General features: G+C 35.7%; 4 protein-coding genes and 1 pseudogene across 4 annotated transcripts; 3 read left to right on the top strand and 2 right to left on the bottom strand.

Moving 5' to 3' along the window:
• The first annotated feature begins 872 nt into the window (after positions 1-872).
• On the top strand, positions 873-2,881 carry LOC114413667 (40S ribosomal protein S2-4-like). Its single transcript, XM_028378176.1, has 2 exons — positions 873-1,617; positions 2,510-2,881. The coding sequence occupies exons 1-2, from the start codon at positions 958-960 to the stop codon at positions 2,666-2,668; spliced, it is 819 nt and encodes a 272-aa protein (XP_028233977.1). The 5' UTR covers positions 873-957; the 3' UTR covers positions 2,669-2,881.
• Positions 2,882-4,733: 1,852 nt separating this feature from the next.
• LOC114413668 (microtubule-associated protein 70-2-like) lies at positions 4,734-9,631 on the top strand. Its single transcript, XM_028378178.1, has 11 exons — positions 4,734-5,237; positions 5,327-5,412; positions 6,014-6,079; positions 6,167-6,337; positions 6,459-6,629; positions 6,729-6,884; positions 6,996-7,142; positions 7,271-7,342; positions 7,429-7,959; positions 8,052-8,245; positions 9,086-9,631. Exons 1-11 carry the CDS (start codon positions 5,021-5,023, stop codon positions 9,123-9,125), a joined length of 1,851 nt encoding a protein of 616 aa, XP_028233979.1. The 5' UTR covers positions 4,734-5,020; the 3' UTR covers positions 9,126-9,631.
• A 1,554-nt stretch (positions 9,632-11,185) lies between these two features.
• LOC114413669 lies at positions 11,186-12,837 on the bottom strand (annotated as a pseudogene).
• Positions 12,838-13,257: 420 nt separating this feature from the next.
• Positions 13,258-20,074, top strand: LOC114413670 (dynamin-related protein 1C). The gene is made up of 16 exons (XM_028378179.1): positions 13,258-13,651; positions 13,740-13,803; positions 14,141-14,248; positions 14,579-14,680; positions 15,465-15,515; positions 15,607-15,668; positions 15,804-15,894; positions 16,021-16,085; positions 16,230-16,424; positions 16,546-16,665; positions 16,758-16,828; positions 16,983-17,208; positions 17,924-17,974; positions 18,215-18,464; positions 18,917-19,056; positions 19,676-20,074. The coding sequence occupies exons 1-16, from the start codon at positions 13,520-13,522 to the stop codon at positions 19,799-19,801; spliced, it is 1,854 nt and encodes a 617-aa protein (XP_028233980.1). The 5' UTR covers positions 13,258-13,519; the 3' UTR covers positions 19,802-20,074.
• Positions 20,075-21,938: 1,864 nt separating this feature from the next.
• On the bottom strand, positions 21,939-25,357 carry LOC114413671 (adagio protein 3-like). Its single transcript, XM_028378180.1, has 2 exons — positions 24,810-25,357; positions 21,939-23,817 (listed from the first exon to the last, which is right to left on the bottom strand). Exons 1-2 carry the CDS (start codon positions 25,064-25,066, stop codon positions 22,212-22,214), a joined length of 1,863 nt encoding a protein of 620 aa, XP_028233981.1. The 5' UTR covers positions 25,067-25,357; the 3' UTR covers positions 21,939-22,211.
• Between the last annotated feature and the right edge of the window lie 1,640 nt (positions 25,358-26,997).

The raw sequence follows: 26,997 nt of genomic DNA on the forward strand, positions 1-26,997 counted from the left end.
ATCCTCTGCTGTTTTTGAAATTGCATGGATCTTGACTCTTAAAATGTTTAGTTTATACTATTAAAAAATTATAAATGATTGTATCTTAGTAATACAAAGCATTGGTCTAAACTGCTCTGGTTGCAATTGATACTTGAACTCTTTGCTAAAGATCGAACTTGCATAATATTAAAACAATTTAATTTTAATTTTAATATATTAATTATTTGTGTTAAATTCCTTGATTTGTCCTTGTTTTGTATTCACATTTTGTGAAATATTGTTATTTGTAAATCGGTTGTTGCATGCCAGTGGACCGAAGTTGGATGGGAGACTTCAAACACTATTTTGGAGGATCCATGTCCCTTTTCTTTTTAATCCATAACTGCGTAACTGTACTTATCTCTTAGAAGTATGTTTCTCTTCTTAACTGAAGCATTCAATTAGCTCACTTAACGGTAAGTATAATATAGCAAGACTACAACAAATCTAAAATATTGAAGAGTAAAATATGTTTTTGATCTCCAAAAATATATGAAAATGCTGATTTTAGTCTCTAAAAATTTAATATATTTTTAGTCCATTTATTTATTAAAATTGATATGGTTTTAGTCCTTCATTGAGAACTAAAAACACAAATATCTTTTTAAAAAAATATAGAAACTATAGAAAGGGATGATTGATAATAATCTTTGTGAAGTATGGGTGTCAATTTGGTGACTTATGGGTGCAATTAATATTTAGACAGACCGCAAAAAGTTAGATTGGTAAGTTTGTGAAATAGTTGGGCCAAAAGTAGTTGGATAAGCCCTAAGTGGGCTTTGACTAAACCCGGAAACTAACCACACACAGCAAACTGAAAACCCTACTACCCCTGCTGCATATAATAACACCAACACCAGAGAGAAACCCTACTTAGAGCAGCCAAACCTTACGCATTCCATTTCTCTCTATTCGCTCTCTTTCAATCACAACAACATGGCCGAACGTGGAGGCGGAGACCGTGCCGGTTTCGGTCGCGGCTTTGGCGGTCGTGGACGCGGCGGCGACAGGGGACGAGGGCGGCGCAGGGCAGGAGGGCGCCGCGACGAGGAGGAGAAGTGGGTCCCAGTGACGAAGCTGGGGCGCCTGGTGAAGGAGGGGAAAATTCGGAGCCTGGAGCAGATCTACCTACACTCGCTCCCAATCAAGGAGCACCAAATCATTGACACCCTCGTGGGGCCCACCCTGAAGGACGAGGTGATGAAGATCATGCCCGTCCAGAAGCAGACCCGCGCCGGTCAGCGAACCCGCTTCAAGGCCTTCGTGGTGGTCGGCGACAACAACGGCCACGTCGGTCTCGGAGTGAAGTGCAGCAAGGAAGTCGCCACCGCCATACGCGGCGCCATCATTCTCGCAAAGCTCTCTGTTATTCCTGTGAGGAGAGGCTATTGGGGTAACAAGATCGGAAAGCCCCACACCGTTCCCTGCAAGGTTACCGGAAAGTGTGGCTCCGTCACCGTCCGCATGGTCCCCGCCCCTCGTGGGTCCGGAATCGTCGCCGCTAGGGTCCCCAAGAAGGTCTTGCAGTTCGCTGGAATCGATGACGTCTTCACTTCCTCCAGGGGTTCCACCAAAACCCTCGGAAATTTCGTCAAGGTTGTTAACTTCTCTTATTCTTATAATCATTTAATGTCTTTCTTTTGTTTAATTGATTGTCTGATATAGCTTCATTATCGTGGTTTATAATAAGTTATCAAATGTGTGTGAATTTGTTAAATGAATAATAATAATGTTTCTGTGAACGTGAATTCTCTCAAGTACTTGTGATGGCGTGCTTGCGTTCATGTTTTCCTTCGTTTTGTTTTAAGCTTTTTTCATCCAAGTTAGGACCCACCCTTTGACCTTTTGAGTGTGCGCTGCATTTTTTTAGTCTTTTACTGATGCTGCTATATGTATCTTTCTCTTTGCAAGTTGATAACATTATTGTTACGCGACTTTAATGGTGTTGGATGTCTATATCTTTTATTTGATTGGATTAGCACTTGGAATTGTGCACAATTTTACATTAGGAATGCAAATGATTTTCTTTACTTCTTTATGACGTTTATTTGTGTCTAATGCTTAATTGTACTGGTTGTAAAGGGTTACGAAGAAATACAAGTTCTATGTTAAATGTAAACCTTGTTTAAATAAACTTCTCAGCAATGTACAAAGAAATAAGAAGTTAAAGTGAAATAGGATTCTTTCGTAAGTTATAATTCGCTTATGCACTAGTTGTAACGTCAATCTCACCTAGCTTCTTCAAAAGATAATTTTGCCTTGATTTCTTTTTTACAACAGTGCTTATTGAAAAGTGAATTCCTTATAGATCCTTATGGTATTTATTTTGGTAGCATGTTTTCTTAGTTATTATTATTTATTTTGGTCCTTTGAAGTATAAATCCTTTGTATACACTCTGAAACAACTACTCAATTGATGATAATATGAAACTTGTTAGGTATTTCTAATTTATCCGTGTTCATAATAATGCCACTTGTGTTTTTACAGGCTACTTTTGACTGTTTGCTGAAAACCTACGGTTTTCTAACACCTGAATTCTGGAAGGAGACTCGGTTCTCCAAATCACCATTCCAAGAGTACACTGATCTATTGGCAAAGCCAACAGGGAAGGCCCTTATCCTCGAGGAGGAAAGGGTGGAGGCTTGAGTTAGCAGAAGCAGCAGCAGTTTTGATGTTATCGGATGATTGTGCCTCGTCTTAAGCATGCTAGGACCCAGTAATTATATGTTTTGCTACCTTTTGTTATTTCATTTTCTATTGAAGGACATATTATATATCTCCATGCTTTTTGTTTTTTCTCAAATTTAGTTGAATGGATATTATTTACTGAACTTTCAAACAGGGGTTTATTAAATTTTTCATGCTGTCCCAACTAAATCATAATTCAAAGAAAAGAAAATGTGTTTCTGCATTCCCATGAGAGTTGATTTAATACAATATCTTAGTTGTATTTGGTTGTCATTTTTAACGCTAAGCATTCTTTTAATTGGATGTGCGTGCTGAATCTGCTTGCGTCCCATGTGATGAGGTGCTATCGTTAATTGGGAATAAATTATTGGTATATTTTAATTCAATACTCAATAATACCTTAAACTGTATGTCAACTAACAATCAAATTTTATGTGCTGCTGTAAAATACATTCCTGGGTATTGTGTTTTTTCTGCCTACAGGTTATGAATTAAACTGGTTGTATAGTGGTGTTGCATGAGGTAAGTGGTCACATTACGGGCATAAATATTAGAAAGAAACCTGTTTATACCCCACACAAGTGATCACAACCTCTCCTCCAAGGATAATCAAACTGTTGAATTGATAGCAGTACAAAGTCACCGCTATAAATTTTAGGTTGTTGTGCAAGCGAAACTACGATGCTACTTTGCGAATCCAAAGTAGTGGCCCCCTAATATTTGTGGTGCCACCCTCAAGCATGGAGGGAAGGACCCTCCACATGGGAGCACACAACTTACGAATATAAAGTGGTTACGATACACCCCCTACAACTCTAGAAAATCTGTCACTAATGACGATTTTAAAGATTTCTTAGCATGATCATAGTACTGGCGAAAGATTTATTTCACATGGTGTTGTTACATGGGACAGTGTCACAAAAGAAGACCAAACTAACCTTAGACAATTTGGAGAAAACTTGACTACATGGAATATGAGAGGCCTTTTTTTTTTTTCTTTCTGTTGAGTTTGTAATCCAATCACAAAAGGCATGCCAACACCGCTAGAATATATCAAAATCTAAACACTTTAATTTCATTGTAAAGGCAGACATAATTTACAAATCAACAGAGCAGTGCACCAAAGAACTATTAGACTATAGAATTTCTTTCAATCAAAAGAAAACCTCAGGAGTTTTTGAACTCTCTGGTTGATCATCATAAATTAATAAATAAACCATCAATTTTGCAAAATGTATTATTCTCTCTCCTATTCTTAAAAGTTAAAATAAACAAATTATATAAGTAATTCATCAAGTATTAAAATATTAAATAATCTTCCAATAATAAAAAAAACCCTCAAATTAATTCTTAGATGTTTGTAAAATATATCAATCTAGAAACTAAATGAATAGATATTGAATATTTTAGAAATTATTTATATAATTTCATTTTTTTAAAGCCTATATAAGAGAAAGTATTATTTGAAAAACTAAATTGATCGATTACTAACTCTAAAATAATCAATAATCTTTTTAGCAATTTGTAGAAAGGCGCATAACTCATAGTCATAGTTACCCGTTTTTGGCAACAATGGTTAAAGAAAAGGGTGTAAATGTATAATTAGCAATATTCTAAGCCGAATGTAATAGTTTGTTATTTGTACTAAAATTGAGATGTTTTCAAATTTGGAGACGAGCATACAATTCCCTTTTTTAACATTATCTTAGCAGCACTCGAATGTTATCCATGATTCTCTTGGTCATCTACAAGTTCTTACCAATTTAAGTTGACTCAAACTATCCCCATAATAGCATAAAGAAAATCAGGGTTAAAGTGAGAGAGAGTTTGTCGAACTCCAAACAGGTTCATTTAGCTGGGCCCCATTTGCTATCCTACGCACCCATATCCAAGATGTTTTGACTTGCAAGTGCAATGCATGGAGTGCGCATTACGCTACCGGTTTATCTTGAACCCCAACCCTCCTTTATTAAGATGATGAGAAAGTGTTTCCCTGTCACTCACTCAGTATTGGTCTGCTTAACAACAACAGCCAGCTATACACTGATTTATTTATTTAATCTCACTCTCACTCTCACTTCACACAGCAACAATTAAAAAATCATAAAAAGTGGAAAAGAAACAAAGCCCAGATTTAAAATCACAATCTAGAGAGAGAAACAAGCACAGACTATGAAACCATCTATCTCCCAATTTCTCTCTCTAAAACCGCCGTCTCCTTCTCAGACCAGCCGCTGCAGCATTTTCTCTGCGACTCTCGCTCGGACCAGCACTTGGATGTGACTGGTTTCGGCATCGGTTAGATCGACCATGGCGGAGGTTTCCGGCGAGGGAGTAGCGGAGGCGACGGTGTCCACGCCGGCGCCGCCGTTGGCGGTGTCTGGATCTTTCAAGGAAGGGAAGAGCTCTTCGCGGAGGCGCGCGCATTCGATGAGGCCGAGCCTCGACGCGGACGAGTTCATGAACCTGTTGCACGGTTCGGATCCGGTGAAGGTGGAGCTTAATCGCTTGGAGAATGAAGTGAGAGGTGCGAAAATGCGACTCGATCTGACGAGTTCTTAACCTGATTTTGCTCCTTCACTAATGACTCTCACTCACTGTGTTGTGTGTTTGTAGATAAGGACAGAGAATTATCAGAAGCGCAGGCAGAGATCAAAGCCTTGAGGCTCTCCGAACGACTCAGAGAAAAGGCCGTTGAAGAGGTTACCTTCTAATTTTCGCCTTCGTTGTACTATTCAACTGAAATTAAATTAATTACAGATTTCCAAAATGATCATTGCTGTTACTGTTAGTGTTAGGACTTAGGATTATGGAAGCTTTATTACTAATTTTTTCAGGTTTTTACTTTTGCGCTGGACAATGCTTCTTTGCTGATTGGTTTTATTACTTACCAAAGAGAGATTTTTTTATATATATATATTATTGTTACTACAAAGTACTCTGTATATGTCCGTGTTCGTTTGTTGGTGATATTGATTCGAGTTTGCTTTTGGTGTTTTTATTGTATATATTTTGTTGTTCTAGAGTCATTATTTATGTCAGTTTTTCCGTGTCATATATTTATGCAAGTAATTGTAATTATGTTTTGGCTGATGTAGAGGGTGGGGTTACTTTGTCAGTTTTATATTTTAACCTTATTGGTGGTGTTATAATGATTTCAATTATTTCTTGTGCATGGTTTACTTGAAAACTTGTCCCTATGCCATAATTTCACTTATTCATGCTACTGCTGTTTTTTCATCATTTTGCGTCAACTTGAAATGTAACTGTATTTTCTGTTTTTTTTTTTTCCTTGCACTGTAGCTTACTGAAGAATTGTCAAGGGTTGAGGGGAAGCTGAAATTAACAGAATCTCTTCTAGAAAGCAAAGTAATGCTTGAAGCCTCTATCAAGCTTAGTGAGAGGTAAATTTTTTAGGTTACGTGGTGTGTTTAATAAACTGGGTATTTCTTGCAGAATCTTGAAATAAAGAAAATCAATGATGAAAAAAAAGCATCGATGGCAGCTCAGTTTGCAGCTGAAGCCACTCTTCGAAGGGTCCATGCTGCTCAGAAGGACGATGACATGCCTCCTATAGAGGCCATTCTTGCTCCTCTGGAGGCTGAACTTAAGCTTGCACGGCAAGAGGTATTATTACACTGGTCTTCTATGAACAGTGATTCCCATGAGAAGAAACTGATGAAGGGGACCGAAGCTGACTTGTCATAGGTGATTTATGTCATTATTTTCTTCAATTTGTTTCTTACAGATTGCTAAACTTCAAGATGATAACAAAGCTTTAGATCGTCTTACCAAATCTAAAGAAGCAGCACTTATTGAAGCTGAGAAGACTGTACAGATTGCCTTGGCTAAAGCCTCCATGGTGGATGATCTCCAAAATAAAAATCAAGAGCTAATTAAACAGATTGAGATTTGCCAGGTATTTGCAATTTCGTATGGTGTTTCCCTCTCCAAGTATGCCAGCCTTAATAATGTAATTTCTTATATTTGGTTTTGGTATCATCATCACCTCTCCTAGGAAGAAAATAAAATTTTGGACAAAATGCATAGACTGAAGGTGGCAGAGGTTGAAAAGCTTACCCAAACCGTGAGAGAACTAGAAGAGGCTGTCCTTGCAGGTGGTGCAGCTGCCAATGCTGTGAGAGATTATCAACGGAAAGTTCAAGAAATGAATGTAATGTGTTAAATTTACCAACTTTACTCTTCTAGTTTGTTTACTCAATTATTACACTGATCCACCTAAAAGCATCTTAATTGTTGCATGATTTGTTTTGACACTATATAGGAAGAAAGAAAAACTCTTGACCGAGAGTTAGCTCGTGCCAAGGTAACAGCAAACAGAGTAGCTGTAGTGGTTGCAAATGAATGGAAAGATGCTAATGACAAAGTGATGCCTGTGAAACAATGGCTTGAAGAACGACGATTTTTGCAGGTGAATATTATTTCTGATTCCTTTGGATTTAAACTTTCGTGGTTTTTTTTAAAGTATATATCTTCCTGCATTTGGCTTCCCCTTCAATGTGGTTTTCATTTTGTTTTTACCAAACTACACTCTTATAGGGAGAGATGCAACAACTTCGGGACAAGCTTGCTATAACTGAGCGCACTGCAAAGTCTGAAGCACAGTTAAAAGTAATAATCTGGTTTTTCAGCCCCCATGTATTAGCTTAGGAGATTACTTCTGCTGTTACTCAAGGTAAACCTTTTACAATTTTCAGGAAAAATATCAATTAAGGCTTAAAGTGCTACAGGATAGTTTGAGAGAAACTTCTAACAGTATTAATCGCGGCACCTCAGAGGGAAGATGTGTTAGCAATGGGCCTTCTCGACGTCAATCCCTAGGGGGATCTGATAACATCTCAAAACTAGCATCTAATGGGTTTTTGAAGAGATCACCGTCCACTCAAATTAGGTCTTCTGTGTCTTCAAGCACAGTTTTGAAGCATGCCAAAGGCACATCTAAATCATTTGATGGTGGCACAAGGTCATTAGAAAGGAGTAAAATTCTTCTAAATGGAAAGCCTCCAAGTTACTCATTCAATCAGTCTTCTGAAGGAACCAAAGACGGGGAGGAAAATGATAAATGGAAAGGAAATTCCGATGATAAACCAAATGACTTACCTACAGTTGATACAGAGGATAGTGTTCCGGGAGTTTTGTATGATTTGCTGCAGAAAGAGGTCTTAGCCTTGAGGAAAGCTGGTCATGAGAAAGATCAAAGCCTAAAAGATAAAGATGATGCCATTGAAGTTAGTATTTATTTGTTTTTGGATATTAATCTTAGATTTCTAATTGATAATTATAATCTTAGCTAACTGTTGCAATGGTTGTTATCTGTCAGATGCTGGCAAAGAAAGTAGATACATTGACCAAAGCCATGGAAGTTGAGGCAAAGAAGATGAGAAGAGAAGTAGCTTCCATGGAGAAGGAGGTAGCTGCGATGCGTGTGGAAAAAGAACAAGAGAGCAGAGCAAAGCGTTTCAGCAATGTAAAGGGCACTGTGAACAGTGCTCAGCATCAGCTTGTTTCTGGAAGGTATCATTTTGTTTTTGTTTTTTGGTTTAATTCTTGTGCAATTTGTTCAATGGAGTACTGTGTCTTGCTGTTCTATAAATGATTTTGTTACTATGAACTTTGTGCATCTTATGGATTCATTTTCTTCCTTATTTCACTGTTACTTTCTCCTCACCTAGTGGGATAAGACTTTGTTGTTGTTGTTGTGTTTGTGTATTTCACTGTTACTTTCCAGGTATATTTCATTAAGTGTTTCTGTTCAAGGTTACTTGTGAACTATTTTGATTTCCTGAATTTTAGTTTACGGGATGTGCATTTGTTTATGGTCTCTCTTTGCACTGAATATCACCCGTAATCTACCTATTAGATAATTTTGTTTTCACCTGGGCCTCTTGTTTTGGTAACTGAACAATGCCTAGGCTTTTTAACAAATGCGATGAAGTGATGTGCATTGAAAAACTTTACATCAATTTTCTGAAAAAGGAAGAACATCGTTATAGATCCTAACTTATATTTGGTATCTCTTTGCATATATGGTACATCTTTTACCTCACCTTGGCATTATTTACATAAATTATCTGTCAGATGTTATGATTTTGTTTCAGGTCTTCTGTAAATACACATTATTTCTAGAATGTTTCTCTATATTGTCCTCTTGTGTGAGAATATTTTCCTTCAAATGACACTACCAAATATTTTTTAACATATTGTTGTCATTTCTACCAAACTTCTTAAACTACGTTTGCATGTAATTGTCAAAATCCCCGTAGGCATAGTATTTATTTTGTTGATGCTTTGTCAACAATTGTTCAATTTGCAAAAACTCCTGAATGACTGATCGGGAATGTTACATTTGCGCAGAAATGTGGCACGGGGAGGATTAACACGCAGCACACAATGACAATATGTCTCTTGAAGAGGCACTAAGGAGTGAACTTTCATAGCATCGTTCTTCTGCCCTTCTTTGTTTACTTAATTTTTTTTCTCTTGTCTTCCCCCCCACCCCAATTGATTATAAGATTGTAACTGGCATTCCGATGTCCATTGTTTATGTTATTGGCCGTGGATTGATGGTGAGAAGAGAGTTTAAGGAATCGGTATGCGTCTGACATAGACTCTTGTATTTCCTGCTTAGAGAGAGATCGGCTAAGAAGCCAGGCAAAGGAAGAAAATTAACTTGGAGCTAACCTTCAGCTTTTCTTTGAGTGGCTGTGTGGTTGTATAGGTAGCTTTATATCCCCCCTTTCTCCTTTTTGCAGTTGATATTTGTAATACGCAGATAGTGTGATTGTGTCCTCTCATCACAGGTTTGTTAATATCTTTGTAATCAGATCAAGATCTAAACTTATTTGGCTGTGTTATACATTAATAGTTTCAAGTTGATTTACAATTTCATGTTTGTGTGAAGCACGAAGGGCTGCCTTTTTATTACTCCGTTGTTAAAACTTGGTAATATCCGTACCAGTAAGCCACAATAACCTGGCTTAAAGAATATATGCACGACAAGTGGTTGTTTGCTAACAACGTTTTAATCTAAAACTAGTTTTTGTAGGAAATTTGTTGGTAATGCTTTAGAGTAAAACTCGCTCCATTAAATTGCATTGTCTTTCTTTCTTTTCTTTTCTTTTTTGAAAATTATACTCCTCTGGCTCCATTAAATGTTCACAAATTGAAAACTTATTGAATATTTGTTCGAGGCTCTTCAAATTGAGAATGATGATACTTTATTCGGGATAAGCCACTAATATTCTTTATTAATAATTGATTTGTATAAACCTTATTCTTAAAAAAAAAAAAAAAGTCGTAGTGAATGTGATTTCTTTGGGCTGAAATCGATCCAAATTCAAGGGATATGTTAGGTGCACCCAGCAATTAGGTGAATGAGTAAAATTATTTTTGTGTCAAAGTTTGAAAATAAAACTAATTTTTTAAAAAATAATTCCTTCTTCCGGAAGAAGGTTCTTCCCGTAGAACAATTTATTCTATCGGAAGAACCTTCCTCCGGAGAAGTTACCGGAAGAACTTCCGGATGAACAATTTGTTCTACTGGAAGAACCTTCTTCTGGAAGAAGTTCTTTCGGTAGTTTCTCCGGAAGAAGGTTCTTCCGGAAGAACAAAGTTAAAATTCTTCCGGTAGCTTCTTCGGAAGAACAAAGCTACCGGAAGAAGTTCTTTCGGTAGTTTCTCCGGAAGAACCTTCTTCTGGAAGAAATTATTTTTTTTTAAATTAGTTTTATTTTCAAACTTTGGCACAAGGACAATTTTGTCCATTCACCTAATTGTTGGGTGCACCTAGCATGTCCCCAAATTCAATTGTCAAAAGCTCTGCAAATCACACCCCCTACCATACCCATTCCAACCGAGTTGAAAGAGACGACCCTTGCCTAGCGTCGGCCTTCACAGTGTGGTATGTATGTCTCATCCGGTCTCAACAGTCAAACGATTGCAGAAATTGAAGACAAAAACATCCAAGAATATGAACTTCACATTGGCTGCTGAAACGGTATAGAAAAATGTCATGAAAGGAGATAAATTATAAATATAAAGCCTGTGTGTTTTATGGTTTTTTGTGATCTACTTCCATACTGATGATACTTTCATGACCATTCTAACGGTGTGTTCAATTTCCTGTTAAGAAACTTCAAAAGTCAAAATCAAAACCATAGCTTGGGTCAAAACTACAACAGGCATGCTTTTGCCCATGTTTGGAGCTTTTCAAACAGAAATCCACACGCACACAAAGGAGCTATACCGCCCTATAAATTTCTTTAACAAATTTTAATTTGATTGATTTGCATGTTGCAGAGAGCCTTAATAATTGACATTTTCAGCTTACTTAAATACACCAAGAGACTTCAAAATTCTGTTGTACTATTAGTTTATTATTAAATAATGGAGGAAACAACTAACACTGCATATTATTAAGGTTTCAAACTTTATTCCGCCTCCAAAGACAATTGCGCATAACGAATAAATAGAAAAATTGATGTCATCTATTGGCAATACAAATGCAATAACAGTACAAATGGGGACAATAGATAAAATTAATTCTCCAATTGATGACAGTATTACTTTGCAATGGTTTTACCAACTGTAGCAAAAACCAAAAAATCGTGGAGCTAAAGAGAAACAGTTCGTCTGTATAATACTTCATCATCACTCTCCTCTTCCTCATCTGACACTATGCCATTCCCTGGTAGCTCTAATTTCCCTCCCATGCAGAATCTGGGGCCTACACTTTCAGTTTCAATGTAATGACCCTGCAACCTCTCTTCAAACCTCTGGTCAGTACAGTTCAGCATCCAATTCAAGGAACACCTTATCCCTTTACTCTTCAGCCTCTGGTATCTGGGTTTGATCCTGGACTCCAAACCATAAGTAAAGTACTCCGGGAATTCCACAAGCTCTTGCAAGGGCCTCCCCATCTCACTCTTGAAGAGGTAATAGTTGTTCTTCATGAGCTCAACTCTCAGTGCCACCAACTGAGGACACTTGATCACCATACTTGCCACGTCCTGCGCGTGTATCATCCTTCCAAGGAGGAACTCTACCGGCTTCATAACCATATGTTGGTGGAGGCTAACCACCTGTGGCATGTTCTCTACCACACGTGCAAACCCTTCAGGATCAACCTTAAGCTTCAAACTGAAAAAGTACTGCTGCGTGGACAACTTAGCCTTAAGAGGCAGCCCGAGAATCTGCGGATATTGAGCAATAATCGAAGCCAAACACTCCCTCTTCACACCAAAACTAGTCAAACATTCCACATTAGATTTCATAGTCTCCTCAAGATCATAGCCAAGAACATAAGCTCTCTTCTCCAACATCCTCGCCAAAACCTTCTACGGCAGCCCTATATCGACCAAGTAATCAACCAACGGCTTAATCACAGTCCCAACTCTCATCCCTAAAAAATAAGGATACTGAGTGACCATTGGACCAATATCTCTAGGGTTCACACCAATACTAACAAGATAAGCCACTGAAGCCAAGAAGTTCAGGGTACTTTTGCAGCACATAACCAATATCATCTTTCTCCACATCAAGCCCTCTAAGGAACTTAACAACAGGAGCAAGCTCAACTATGACACTGGCATGCAACACCTGCGGGTAATTCTTAACGAATCCACCAAGCTTGGGCCTTGCAATCCCTATTTTTTCCAAGTACCCCAACACGGGGATCATGTTTTTTCTGACACTGCACCCCAACATAAGAGGGTAATTGTTAATGTCGTCGACGGTGAGACCTAATTTTTGGAGAAACTCGACGCGCTCGCGCATGACGTCGACGGTGGAGGGAAGCTCGAGGTCGTGCAGTTGGTCGGGGATGATTCCCAAACACTTGAGGTAATCGAAGATGATTACTCGCGAAACGAGTTCTCCTTGCGACCCTGGATTACGCCCATGTTACCGATGGCATCTCGTATTCGGGGAGTTTCGATACTGATGCTTGGGTTCCATAATAAACCCTAAGGGTTTTGGAAAGGGGGTTGTGTTGAAAAAACGCATTGGCGTGGTGGGGAATTAGCTCAGAAACGTTTAGGGTTGATAACAAGTTGAGGACTTTTCTTCTAGTGACCATTGATTGAAGTGAAGCTCCAACAAAAGCCCAACAGTTCCTCTTTTGTTCGTTAGGCCTCATCCAACATATAAATATTTTCTTACTTTTTTTTTAATTCAGTTATTTTAATACTTTGTTGCCAATGTTAGAATATTAACCATGTTAATAAAAAAAATATGTTTGAATTCAGTTTCTTGAGCTAATATTTTTATTCGTAAAATGATCATATTTAATTTAATTTTTATCTATAGCTATTTTTTTATTATATGTTAACACAAATTTGAAATGCCTTTTAAGACAAAATAAGCAATTTAGTTATTTTTAATATTGTAACAAGAAAACACAGTTGCGAATATGTTTGAATTTAAATTTTTATTTCATTTATTCGGAGGGTGTCAATGTCATGTCACAATATCATTCAAAAAATGACTTTAGAACTACCTTCTTTTCATTTGCTCAACCCTCATAGGAACTTACGAAATGACGATTTGCCCCATCACATACAAATGAAATAAGAACCGTTTGGTTCCTTGTTTGGTTCTCCTCCATTAATTTTTTTTTTCTGTTGATGCTGGTTTCTCCGTTTTGAAATTCCCATCTGTTTGGATGCACTAATCCTGCATCCCTCGAAGCGCGTTTGATCTAAAACCATAAACCTCTGTCTCGTCAGATCTCCTTCTTCCGTTCAGTAAACCTGTCCTTCGATCCGATCTGATCTATTTTCCGAATCCAAAATGGCGACGATGACAAGCTTGATCGGTCTCATCAATAAGATCCAACGAGCCTGCACCGTTTTGGGCGATCACGGTGGCGAGGGCTTGTCGCTTTGGGAGGCTCTTCCCTCCGTCGCCGTCGTCGGTGGACAGGTACCGAACCAACATCTTCTCCATTCTAACTACAATGCTTTCTATCTGCTTCTTCTTTTAAAAAAAAAATCATTTTGTGGAATATTAGAGCTCAGGGAAATCGTCGGTGCTAGAAAGTGTGGTCGGAAGAGATTTTCTGCCTCGTGGATCTGGTGAATCTCACTCTCTTTCTTACTATGTTCTCGTTATTTCGCTGACCAAAATAAAAAAAAATTTCTCGTTATTTCACGATATCTCTTTAGCAATTTAGTTCATAAAGTGGTTACTTAGTGTGAAATGAAACACCATTAAGCAAAAGTGGTTACTGTTGTTTGGTAAGAAAATATGAAGATTTTTTTAGAGATTTGTGTTAACTGTAAATAGCTTATCCCAGGGGTCTATTATTATTATTCTGTTTTCCGTGGAAGATGGTTATTGGTTATAACTTATTTCCTTTCCTCTGAATGGTTTTTTTTTTTTACTTTTTTTTTCGGTTTTGTTTTCTTGAAGGTATTGTTACACGGAGGCCACTAGTGCTGCAACTTCACAAGACGGAAGATGGGACACAGGAGTATGCTGAGTTTCTTCACATACCAAGAAGGAGATTCACCGACTTTGGTAAATGAAGTTTCTAACTAAATTTTTCTATTTCTGTTTTAGCCAGATGTGCAATAATGAGTGGATAACATCACGTACAGCCAGCAGCTTGAATAATCTTCAGTTCATTTGTTTATTAATATAAGTGTAAATAATTTTGCTAGTACTCTAGCTTTGAAATGAAAATAGATGGGCCTGTTTTAGCTTGGGGATTTATTATGTTTGTCTGTGTGTCCGTTGTTCAGTGTGGGGCTAACGAGTAACAGCTGCAGTTAGAGCTTATACAATTGTAGTGTAATGTCTTGAATCTCGATTAATTGGTTCTCTAACGTTCCTTTAATGCCTGTGCAGCTGCTGTGAGGAAGGAAATATCGGATGAAACAGATCGTATAACTGGGAAGACAAAGCAAATTTCTAATATTCCAATTCACCTCAGCATTTATTCTCCAAATGGTTTGTATTTGTATTGGCCGTTGATAACATGACAAAAATCTTGAAAGCATTTGATTGATAACTTATAAATTATTTTAAAACCGTCCTGAATGTCTTTCTTATCATTTCCACCTCATTGAACATTTGATTGTGGTGGCTAATGATGGTTTATGATTTAAAACATGGCTACATTTTGTGAAGTAGTTGAATGAATCTTCTCTTCCAAAACTTGTAGGACTTAATCTTCTGTTTTATTTCTTCAAGTTGCCTGCCCTACATGACTCAGATGTGTAGAATAGTTGGTGAATAATGAACAATATTCATATTTCATAGCATTAACTTAACAGTGCACTCTGGCAGCAATTGAAGCTTTATGGCTGTTTAGGTTGCTGATTTAGTTTCTGTGTAAATGCTATGTATTCTCAAGTTTTGGGCCCTAGTTGCAAAAGATTTTGGTTTTTTGGAAATCACGGTAAACAATGATTTCAGGGAAAATTTTAGGTTGACTCTAATAGTTTTGAGAATCATTATAAACAGTGATAGTTCTGGTATAGTTTCTAGTTCACTTCAGATAGGCTTAACATTTTTTTAGGTTTGAAAATTTCCTTGCCGTATGCACTAGCTGGTTATTAAATTTTGGAAATCATAATTAATTTCTTTTGGTTGAAGAACATCAGCTCTCTCTTTTAATCCTTACCCTCCTTGTTGGGAAATGGGAATATTAAAGATGTAGTTAATTCTTTCTATATGACATTTTGGTTTGAGATGTCAGATGTATGATGATTTTATGTGGCTTTTTTTGCAGTTGTGAACTTAACCCTCATAGATCTTCCTGGGTTAACAAAGGTTGCAGTAGGTAAGCCTCAATATATTTCCCAGTATGGTTTTACAAATTGATTAGTATTCTGAGAAGACTCATCAGAATCTGACATAATGAAAATTTGCAGAGGGACAACAGGAGAGTATTGTTCAAGATATTGAAAATATGGTCCGTTCTTATGTTGAGAAGGTAATTAACTATTAAGCAAACTGAACTACCTTTCTAATATACTTCTGCCAAATTCGTTGTCTATGTTTGTTCATATAGATTACCTTCTTGATGTTTCTTCTGAATGATCTAACTGAGTTCTCTTTGATTGTGAAGCCAAACTGCATTATCTTAGCTATCTCTCCTGCAAATCAAGATATTGCTACTTCTGATGCCATAAAAATCGCAAGAGAAGTTGACCCTTCAGGTATGGCTGTTTATATTGGAAGGAATTCCAAGGGTAGACGCTGTCTCTTCCAATTTTCTTTTTTCTCATTCTTTCTTGGCCAACATTTATTTAGAAAAAACTTTTCTTCTTTTATATTTTTTTCAGGTGAAAGAACATTTGGTGTTGTTACCAAACTTGATCTTATGGATAAAGGAACTAATGCAGTTGACGTATGTTTTCTTTACAAATATCACCATCTTCTGTTTCAGTGTTCAGTAACTTAAATTGACTTTGATGCATTTAAATAAGAGTATATAGTTTATTGTTGAGTGCAAGTTGCAAAATGATGGAAGTTTTTTATGTGAATCCTGAAGGTTCTCGAGGGAAGGCAATACAGGCTGCAGCATCCATGGGTTGGAATTGTGAACCGTTCACAAGCTGATATTAATAGAAATGTAGACATGATTGCTGCTCGTAGGAAGGAGCGTGAATATTTTGAGACAAGTCCTGAATATGGACATTTGGCACATAAAATGGGCTCAGAATATCTTGCTAAGCTTCTATCCCAGGTAATCTCTTTCCTATTTTTATTTAATTCAAGTAATTTTCAGTAACATTTTGATATATTACTAACTTGCTATTCTTCAATGGATTTCTGATTGTTCCTTTGATGGTTTTTAATAACTACAGCATTTGGAGCAAGTTATCAGGCAGAAGATACCTAGTATCATTGCCTTAATAAATAAGACTATTGACGAGCTTAATGCAGAGTTGGACCGTATTGGCAGGCCAATTGCTGTGGACTCAGGGGTCAGAACAGAAACCTATGCTGAAATAAATCTTCTTTGATTTGAAAATACTTGATTTCTGAGTGTTTTAAGTGGTGCTTTTTGATTATGTAGGCCCAACTTTACACTATTTTAGAGATGTGTCGTGCATTTGACAAAGTGTTTAGAGAACACCTGGACGGAGGGTAAGTGCTCTTATTGAGCTCTAGAATTGGCTTCTAGTATACTTTTGTTTTCTTTTCATAACAAATAATTATGCAACTCTTTTTTTTATGCCTTATGGTTTTAACCTTTTTAGATGGTTAATCTATTTGATTAACCAACTAATTTCTATTTCAGACGTCCTGGTGGGGACCGGATATATGGAGTTTTTGATCACCAATTACCGGCTGCTTTAAAAAAGCTCCCTTTCGATCGCCATCTTTCCTTAAAAAATGTCCAGAGAGTTGTCACTGAAGCTGATGGGTATCAGCCCCATCTGATTGCTCCAGAGCAGGGTTATAGAAGACTCATTGAAGGGTCTATTGGCTATTTCAAAGGCCCAGCTGAAGCCTCTGTGGATGCTGTAATCTTCTTGACTTTATTACATTTTGTTTTAATCTGGCATCCTATTCCTCGGTCTGATGAAATTACCAGATATTGATACGAAATACTTGTTTAGACGTGTGTCCTTTACAGATGCTGTACTGCTTCTTTTTTTTTTTTTCAAAATAAAGCTTTATCACCTTTTAAGTGATCCATCTTATTGTTGATCCCGGCAGAAGGTAATTATGAAGGATTTCAAGGCCAAATGAAGTTAGTGAAAATCATGAGATCATATGAATATATATAAGCACACTATTGTGAATGGCCTCAATAGTTTCCTCTTCTTTTCTCCCACTTCAACCCAAACCTGGACCATTCTTTTCTCCCACTTCAACCCAAAATCATTGATCCCTGCTGAATTCTTTTTGCTTTCTGAATCTCTTTCTAATCATAGATCATTTCCCATGGTGAAATCCTGTTGTATTCCATACCAAAAACTATAAATTTGAAATTTGTTTCTCATACTCATTGTTGGCACTTGGCATGTTTCAGTCTACCACATGATGGCTGTTTAACCCGTGTTTTTCCTTTTCTTTTTGTTACTAAAATGAAATAAAGAAGTTACTCCACAAGGAATGGTTTTCCTCATTTACATTTCTGTAATAAGTGTTTGTTCTTGTTCTTTTTTGTATTAAATTGCCCAGTGAGATTTTGTTCTTTCCATTTATAAATTACATGCTTCTTCTATTCTACAGGTCCACTTTGTTTTAAAAGAACTTGTGCGGAAGTCAATTTCAGAAACTGAGGTAAGCAATGTTTTAGTTGATGCAACCCTTTTCTGACAGATCATGATTTTAAAATAAACATGGGAGTTGGATGTGACTGTTTGTATTTTACATCTAATTCATGCGGCCAAGGTAATTATTAGGGTTCCTTTTCAAACATTAACTTTAGAATTTGAAGGGAATTAGGGTGAATTTGGATGGGGAAAAACACTAGGGAAGAGAGAATTAAATCTTACAGTTGTTCTACTTGATGACATGTAGGAACTAAAAAGATTTCCGACACTTTCAAATGATATAGCTACTGCTGCAAATGAAGCTCTGGAAAAATTCCGAGAAGAAAGCAGGAAAACAGTTTTACGGTTGGTCGATATGGAGTCTAGCTATTTAACAGTGGAATTTTTCAGGAAGATTCATTTTGAACCAGAAAAGAATCCAAACGGACCACCAAATCCAAATCGGAATGGTCCCCCCAATATGGATAGTTATACTGACAATCACCTGCGCAAAATTGGTACATAATTTTCTGAGCCTTTTTGCAACAATTAAGTATAATATTGTTGTTTTTAAAACTTGTCTTATATTAAAAGTAAGTTATTTTATGTTTGTAATCAATGTATTGGAACTTCTTTTTCTAATTTTTTGCTAGCATGTGTTGTTTTCAATTAAAAAAGGTGATTTTTTAATAGACAAACTTTTTCATAAGCTCATTCGCACTAAAATATTAAAAAAAGTTAGGCTTTTGGGGAAAATGTTTACATCCCTTATCTCTCATAGTTTCATATTATGTGTAAGTTTTTGGTACTATAAAATAGTGAGATGCATTGAAATTTTAACCTTCAACATCTCTTTTTAAAGGATGGTTTAAATTTAAATGTGATAATCCCACTTAATTTGGAATTGGCTTCGTCACTGTTTTTACAGATCTACCAGGTTATACATTCATTATTCTGTTCGTTGTTACAGGATCAAATGTAAATTCCTATATCGGTATGGTTTGTGATACACTTAAGAATACTATACCAAAGGCCGTGGTTCATTGTCAAGTTAGAGAGGCTAAGAGATCATTGCTAAACCACTTTTATGTTCATGTTGGGAGGAAGGAGGTATGATTTTTCCCATCTTAGGCACAATCTTCTCTCGTTCCTTGAATATGTTATTTTCAAGGTGTAGATAAGTTATAATTACGTTTGGGTTGTGTGAATTTACTTGTATTAAAATTACAATGCCTATGTCCATGGGAAAACTTAATGAACTTGGTCCAAGTATCTCATTAAGCTTACGGAATAATTCTTTTTTTTTTTTGTCAATATCATGAAGTACATGTAGAAAATGGTGCATACGATGAGTCTAACTACACTGTTGGATTAAGTTTTTGAAATTATTGATAAAAATATGGACGTGAGAAGATATTGGTTTTGAATTTGGATTGGAAATGATGATATGTTTGGGACAGTCGTTAGTCAGGCTCCCCGTGGCTGTGTATTTGTACTTTATTTAAGTGTATTGTAGGATATTTAGTGGATCATATACTATAGCTCATATATGCAAATTAACAAAGGTTTTATGGGAAAGACAATAGAAAGTTGGCTACTTCCCTTGTGAAAATTGTTTTAGCAAATAGTCAGGCACAATATTAGGGATTTATTGGTTTAGAATTTGATGAAAGCAGCATTTTGCAACATTATGTGGCAATTATAACTGATTCTGGGTGGTATTATGCAGAAGGAGAAATTGGGTGCTATGTTGGACGAAGACCCGGCCCTTATGGAAAGGAGAAATCAAATAGCTAAAAGGCTTGAATTATACAAGCAAGCTAGGGATGATATTGACTCCGTGGCTTGGAAATAATGAGATCCCAGGGTTTGCAACAGATGTTACGAGCAAGATTTGTTATAGAATTGATCATTCTTACTATTTTTTAATCAAACACGAACAGAAAAGTCTACGGTTATGGCAAGTTGAATTCGCACTTGCGAATAATTCTTTTGGCCCACAGACCACAGTGTATAAAGCATCCGAGTTCTATGTTGTGATATTATGTAACTTACGAGTTGTTCAGATATTTGGTTTTTACGACCATATTGATTATTTTCAAAGGACTTTTTCCATTTTATTAAATCACTTTATTTTCTTTCTCTGCTATATAAGTTTGAATTAGAGGCGTCAAAGGTTAACAAACTGTCAAATAAAACCGAGGTGACCATTTGCGTAGCAATAATCTAGCCTATTTTTCTTTACCGAAAGCAATAAACTAGCTTATAAATACTAGTCTTTATAGTTTTATTAAATGTTTTAATAAATGACCATTCACAGTTGTAAAAATTTGAATTTCACCCTTCTGATTTCTGAATGATGACCATGTAAATTGCATTAATAGGTAGTAGTATTTATCATCATTTGCACTTTAGCGATGTTGAATCGTTATATATTTTCACTGACTTCGTTATAAAATTTCATAATTAACTAGGACCTGATTGAAAACTAGTAAATTTTAGAAAATTGTCCAATAACGTGAAGAAGAAATTGGCACAACTATAATGACACGAAAGTAATTTAATTACTAAAAGTTATCGAAAAACAGCCATATTGAAAGTAGAAACAGAAATATTTTTTTTTTATAACAGATATTATTACTTTACTTCTGTGTACGACATCGGACATCCTACACTAAATAAATAAATGGCCAATCATAGTTATAATTTTACTCTTACTATTTACATACCATTTTTTCTAAGTACACCCCCATACCCCCTTTCTATTCAACTACTCCTTATATCCTTTTTCTTAAAGAATTACACTCATTTTGCTTTCTAGAAATGTCTTTCCAAAAAATTACATATACTTTTTTTAGAAATGTATTTCTGGAACTATAATTTATAGTTTTGGAAATATACTTCCAAAATATGTATATATTTTTTTAATAAAATATCATTTAAGAATTAAGATGGTTGATGAGAAATAAAAAAAAAGGTGATAAACATTTATCTTATTTCCTTGTTTGTTAATCTTATTTTTATCATATCATTAGTGTTCTTTAAATTTTATCTAAAATCTTATTTTCATCTTATTTTTATTATTCTTGAAACCTTAATTTTAAACTATCTTTACCATATATTTATTATATAATACTGTATTTTCGTCATTATTATACAATATTTTGTGTTTTCCTTCATGTGGTACTGCATTTTAAGTTATGTTCATCACTAATTTCATATATTATACACCTTAATTACAAAGTAAAGCTTTTGACGATGATTTCTTTCCTTTAAGTGTATTCATGCATTTTCTAATACAAGTCTACATCAATGGTTCAATGTCATATGAAATTAGTGATGAACATACCTTGAATTGCATTGTCACATGAAGGAAAATACAAAATATTATATAATAATGATGAAAATACGGTATTATATAATAAATATATGATGAAGTTAGTTAAAAATTAGGATTTAAAGAATAATAAAAATAAGATGAAAATAAGATTTTAGATAATATTTAAAGAACATTAATGATAAGACGAAAATAAGACTAACAAATATGGATATAAAATAAGTATTTATCATTTTTTTAATTTTTCGCCAACTATTTTAATTTTTAAGTGATATTTTACTAAAAAAATACATACTTATTCCAGAAATATATCTCTGAAACTATGAATCATAGTTCTGGAGATACATCCCTGGAATAAGTATATGTGATTTTAGAAAGGAAAAGGGATTACTTCTTTAAGAAAAATGGTATAATGGATAATTGGAGGTAGAAAGGGAGGGGGTATGGGATGTACTTGGAAAAACAAGGGTGTAAATAGCAAGAGCCTATAATTTTTGTGCAATGGTTAAATTTCGAGAGCTTATAACTTCGCTATAGGCTAAAGTTTAGGCCTTCATTTACTTTTAATCCGCATAACTATTTTTCCTTGAATTTCTTTCCGAATCTACCCGCCAGTTTCTTTGTTTCTTCGTAATATTATATATCAGAGTTAATATAAAAAAATAATAATAAATGAATTAATTATTAACAAAACTAATTGTAAAAGAAAAAGGAGGGATGATACAACAGCCAAGAACTCTATGATGTACAGAGGAGCCAGATGACATCATATATCATTCAAAAACACTGGTAATACACACGTCATTTCATATAACAATCATGTAATAGTGGCTCATATACAAAAACCAAACTGCTAAAGGAAAGCCACCCAAAACCTTTTTGCAACCAAAATCTTGTCTTGAGAGAAGAGGGTCTGGTTTTATGCACTTCACAGGTCAGAGTCCTGTCGACTTGCCAAGCATAACTCATGCAACTCATTCAGTATCCATTCCTCCCCAGTGTGTCCACCCAACACCAACACCCTTGTCCCTCCAACCACACAAGTGCTATGACCCCAAGCAAATTTCGGCGGTTGCCCAGGAACATTGAGGATCCTCCAGGATGGTTTTTCTTCAGAGGGGTCCAACAGAAAGAGCTGAGATGGTGAGTGAAGACCAGCAATGGAACCTCCAAATATAATGATCCTCCCACAAGGCATGCTGACAGCAACATGATCCAGCCTAGGAGGAGGAACAACAGCACTTTGACTCGCTAACCCTGTGAATGCGCTATATTCTAGTTGCCTCCATTGTGGTTGTTCATCTTCTAAGTCAATTGTATAAGCCTCGCCTGATCGTAGCCGCAAGTGTCCACTCTTGGCAAGTCCTCCAAACATTAGAATCTTAGTCCTCCCATAGACTGAGAGTGAGTGCCCCAACCGAGAAGGAGGAGCCCATGAAGTTGGAATTTCTCTCCATGTTGGATTATCTGTTGTGAGGTCCAGTAAATATGTGTCACTAAGAAGTACCCCAGCATCTGTGCACCCGCCGGAGACAACCAATTTGGACCCTTCAATTGTGCAAGAGCTATGCCATGATCTAGGAAGTGGTGGTGTTCCACCACAAACCTCCCTCCATGTTGGCTGTTGAGCATCCAAATCAAGCACAAACACATCATTGAGCAATCCCTGCCTACCACACCCACCAAAAACCACCAACCAAGAACCATTTAAGCATGAGAGCGTGTGGCCCCACCTTCCGGGAGGGGATGATTTCACACTAACCCTGCGCCATTCTGGATTTTTAGCATCAAGATTTAGAACAAAAGTGTCATCCATAGGTTGCATATCCACTCCTTCACCTCCAAACAATACAAGTCGGTTTCCTGCAGCACAAGCACTGAAATTGCAGCGTGAAGGCTCCACTGCACCTCCAACTGTCAGTTTTCTCCAACAAACAGCTTCGAGAGTGGTAAGTTCCCGAGTCAGACGACCCCATCCTAACTTCTTGGTCATCAGTTCCAATGTGCCCGTCACTTCTTTGCCCCACGCATTTTGACATACCATCTTCCTGACATGCTCGTTCTTTGTTAATTGACGGATCCTCCTGCATACAGACCCAATGGATGCAACATCCCTCGGTGTCAAGCGTGACAAAATGTTGTGAGCCAAGACTTCATCAGAAAGCTGAAGAATGCCACACATCTCTTGGTGCTGACTGTACAATGATTGTCCACTCTTAGGATTATATTTACCAGTCTTATCAAAATCTTGATTGCAAGTCTCTTTGAAGACTGGATATGAGACACGGTTCAGATCTATATTTGCCTCAGAAAAGAGTTGGATACCTATCACATGTGTCACAGTTCCATCATCGTCATGAATTGGCGCAAGTCTCAGTCTGTTCACCAAAGGAGTACCATCCTTTCTGAAATTCAGAAGTTCACCTTGGAACTCAACACCTTCCTCGAGGCATCTTCTAATCTCAGACACAACAACAGGATCCACCAAAGGGTGCCTCCTCTGAGCTCGAGGATCTCTATACTGTAAGAACCGACTGAAACAAGAGAAATTTCAAAGCAATTATTGGGACTTTTTTTCCTTCTAAAAATGACCCAAATCAGTATAAAGGAAATCAATCTGCGGTTATTACATGAATAAGGAAGGAATTGGAAGAAGGATTTAAAAGAAAATAAACTCTTAACTAGCTAGCTTCCCTATATTATTGACAATAGGAAAGTCACATATTTAATCAATATCCTCCTATCAAAAATCCTTTTCAGAGGCAGTTGAAGAACAGGCCCAAACAGATGATAAAAATTGTATCATAAAATTCCAAGTACCCATTTTTTTAAAAATCAAACTTAAAAAGGTATTCCTCAAACAGTAAATCATTCACATTTCTACTATTTTTTTGTGTGTGGTTACACAGAGGAAAATCTATATTTTACAATATTTGAATATTTATTATATTTAGTTTTGGATTGGATACTTCGTAAATTTCGCTGAAAATTAATTATGACACTAACAAGGAAAATTAGAAGTGCTCAGCTGATCACAACTTTCACCATGCAACCATATTGTAAAAAAGTAAAAACAAGGGTTCCAAAAGGATTGAATTAAAAAAGAGTGAAAAAAAATACTTCAGCTTGGAAAATCATAGAAATGGAGAAACATGAAGTTTAATAGAAGAGCTAACCATAGAAAATGCAAAATTGTCGAAAAATACCCAACTGAGGGATAAAACATTACTTATCTGGCAACCAAATTCATAATTCAGTAAAAATGTAGCTTGCAAAAGCCGTCAGAATAATGAATTTTGATACAATAGAACCCCGCATCTTAACTAGATGACACAATGGAAAACATCCAAAACTTCAACTGAAGCATAGATCTGAAAGAACAGAATCATTTGAAAGACCCGAAAAAGGGTTTCAACCCAATAAAGTAAAAATTAGAGTGAAATGCACAAAAGAGCGAAACCCCAGATTTAAAAGGGTCAGAATTTGGAGAAAAGGAAACGAGAGAGAAAAGGAAGAAAATCCTTACCAATTGCGACCGAGGGCCTCGTCAGCACGATATCCAGTGGAGATTTCAAAGACCTTGTTGACATATATGATGGGAAAATCGGGTTCAAGAGCATCAGATACAACAAAGGAAGTGGGTGTTGTTGGGTAGAAGAAAAATCCTGGCTTTAAAGGAAGCTCACTCTCTTCTTCTTCATAAACTTCTTCTTCTTCATTCCTCATGCATTTCAATCTCTTCCCAGTGTTCCGAACATCCTCTTTCTCTTTTGTCACAGCCATGTGATGATTCAACAATCTCTGCACAACTGCTTCCCTTCCTTCTCTGACAATATTAAAGATGTTGGAGTGGTGTGACGGAAATGCCCCCGGGAGAGGCGTGAATTACTACGAGTGGGGCTGTGGCAGTTTCGTAGTTTGTGGGGGAAAGGAGGGGTCAAATGAAGAGGGAATGGAGTCAACGTGGGGAACACTAACCTGAGAATGAGATGATATTTTGTTTGATAGAAAAATATCTGCAAGTGAATTCCGACCACGTCATAGGAATAGGAATGGAAGGAGGAAGATATTTTTACAATGGATATCTCTAATCTAACAACTGCAACAACTACCTCTTATTATTCTATTTCAAATCAAGACAAATATCATCTCACACCCTTTCTTTCAAATATTTTTTTTTATTATCAATGGATATTTATTAAAAATTAATATAAATTCATGATTTATTAAGTTTTTTACTTGAATTAATAATAAAGAGTTTGTCCAGTATGAAATTATTTCTCCTTCCGGTAAAGAGTTATTTTCAAGACGTATTGAGATATATGAAAAATAATATTTTAAACGTCTTTGTTTAAATATCTTCAAAATTGAAAGTTGCTCCCACGTAGTCATGTCTTCTTCGCTTTACACATAAATATCCATCCACGTCAAAATTATGACCACATGGATAATTATCAATTACCAAATAAAAGCTCTTATTAAATCAATATGACATAGCAAAACAAAAATATGATTAAAGTGCAAAAAAAAAAAAGAATTTGATAAGTTAATTGCAAAACAAATTTATGAGGGTCGAAATTTAGAATTTGATTCATTAAAATAAAATATTGTATATTGATTCGGTAATATAAAAGTGTGTTTTGCGCGGTTAAATTTATACTGTCATTGGGTTTGATAAGTTCCAAATGTTTAGTGGCTTAGCCTTTTTGTCTGATTAAATTTCCAGCTTTTCACCATCAAAATAAAATGTTTAGCGGCTAAGTTTGAAAAAATCACAAGATATAATTATGTGTATTTTAGCCTTAAAAAATCTATTAAAAGAAATAACGGCCGATCACAATGCATAATTATTAATTTTTAAAAAAGATAAAATATTTTTTCCCTACAAATATCGAAATATTCGGAATCCTTCTTTAAGAAATTTTGATTATTTTTTTGATCATCACAAAATATAAATGTATAATATTTTAACTTAAAACCGGATTTAGGATATTTGTCTTACATGTCAATATGAGTGGGACAACACCTCAAGTTTTAGTTGATATATAATAAAGATCTGACATTGACACGTAAGATTAGACCTCCTAAATAATTTTGAATCAAAATATCACACATTTATATTTTGTGATGATGAAAAACATACTCCAAAATTTATATGGATAAATTTTAAACATTTAGATATTTATAAGGATAAAAGAGTCCAAAAAGAAAGAGACTAAGGTTATGTTAGGTAAGAATTTTTAGATAGTTTTTCATTATTTTTAATAGATGAAAAAATTCGTTTGTCTTTTCGGTAAACAAGTTTTTTAATAGTTTCTTATGTTTTTGGGAAAGTGACTTGAAGTAGAAATTTTAAAATACAAGCTTTTTAGCTTCTAGTTTTTGTATATTTTCTCATTTTTATTCTTAATATATTTATCTAATTTCTTGATTACCTTTTTAAATATATTATGATTTTATTATTTTTATATCATTTTATACTTTTTAACTACTTATATAATAAGTTTTATAGAATATTTATAATCTAATAAGCTAACTTTTCAGTTTTCAACCACCAACTAACCTTCCAGTTGGTTTTGCTGAATATAGTCTAAGGCTATATTCGACTTTATGCTATATTTGATAAGGTATTTAAGTTTGTTTTTAGTTATTTATTATTGAAAATTTTGTTTGATTATTTGGTAAACAAACTTTTTTAAGTAACTTCTAACATC

Source organism: Glycine soja, chromosome 5 (genome assembly GCF_004193775.1).
Source record: "Glycine soja cultivar W05 chromosome 5, ASM419377v2, whole genome shotgun sequence".
Classification (NCBI taxonomy): Eukaryota; Viridiplantae; Streptophyta; class Magnoliopsida; order Fabales; family Fabaceae; genus Glycine; species Glycine soja.

Excerpts from the sequence above, each read along its gene's own strand:
- LOC114413667 (XM_028378176.1), top strand. The coding sequence starts at position 958 with ATGGCCGAACGTGGAGGCGGAGACCGTGCCGGTTTCGGTCGCGGCTTT. Across the intron at positions 1,618-2,509 it reads CCCTCGGAAATTTCGTCAAG|GCTACTTTTGACTGTTTGCT; the intron begins GTTGTTAACTTC and ends GTGTTTTTACAG.
- LOC114413668 (XM_028378178.1), top strand. The coding sequence starts at position 5,021 with ATGGCGGAGGTTTCCGGCGAGGGAGTAGCGGAGGCGACGGTGTCCACG. Across the intron at positions 6,885-6,995 it reads GGAAAGTTCAAGAAATGAAT|GAAGAAAGAAAAACTCTTGA; the intron begins GTAATGTGTTAA and ends GACACTATATAG. Across the intron at positions 8,246-9,085 it reads CATCAGCTTGTTTCTGGAAG|AAATGTGGCACGGGGAGGAT; the intron begins GTATCATTTTGT and ends ACATTTGCGCAG.
- LOC114413670 (XM_028378179.1), top strand. The coding sequence starts at position 13,520 with ATGGCGACGATGACAAGCTTGATCGGTCTCATCAATAAGATCCAACGA. Across the intron at positions 15,516-15,606 it reads GTTAACAAAGGTTGCAGTAG|AGGGACAACAGGAGAGTATT; the intron begins GTAAGCCTCAAT and ends GAAAATTTGCAG. Across the intron at positions 16,829-16,982 it reads AGAGAACACCTGGACGGAGG|ACGTCCTGGTGGGGACCGGA; the intron begins GTAAGTGCTCTT and ends TTTCTATTTCAG.
- LOC114413671 (XM_028378180.1), bottom strand. The coding sequence starts at position 25,066 with ATGGCTGTGACAAAAGAGAAAGAGGATGTTCGGAACACTGGGAAGAGA. Across the intron at positions 23,818-24,809 it reads GAGGCCCTCGGTCGCAATTG|TCGGTTCTTACAGTATAGAG; the intron begins GTAAGGATTTTC and ends CTCTTGTTTCAG.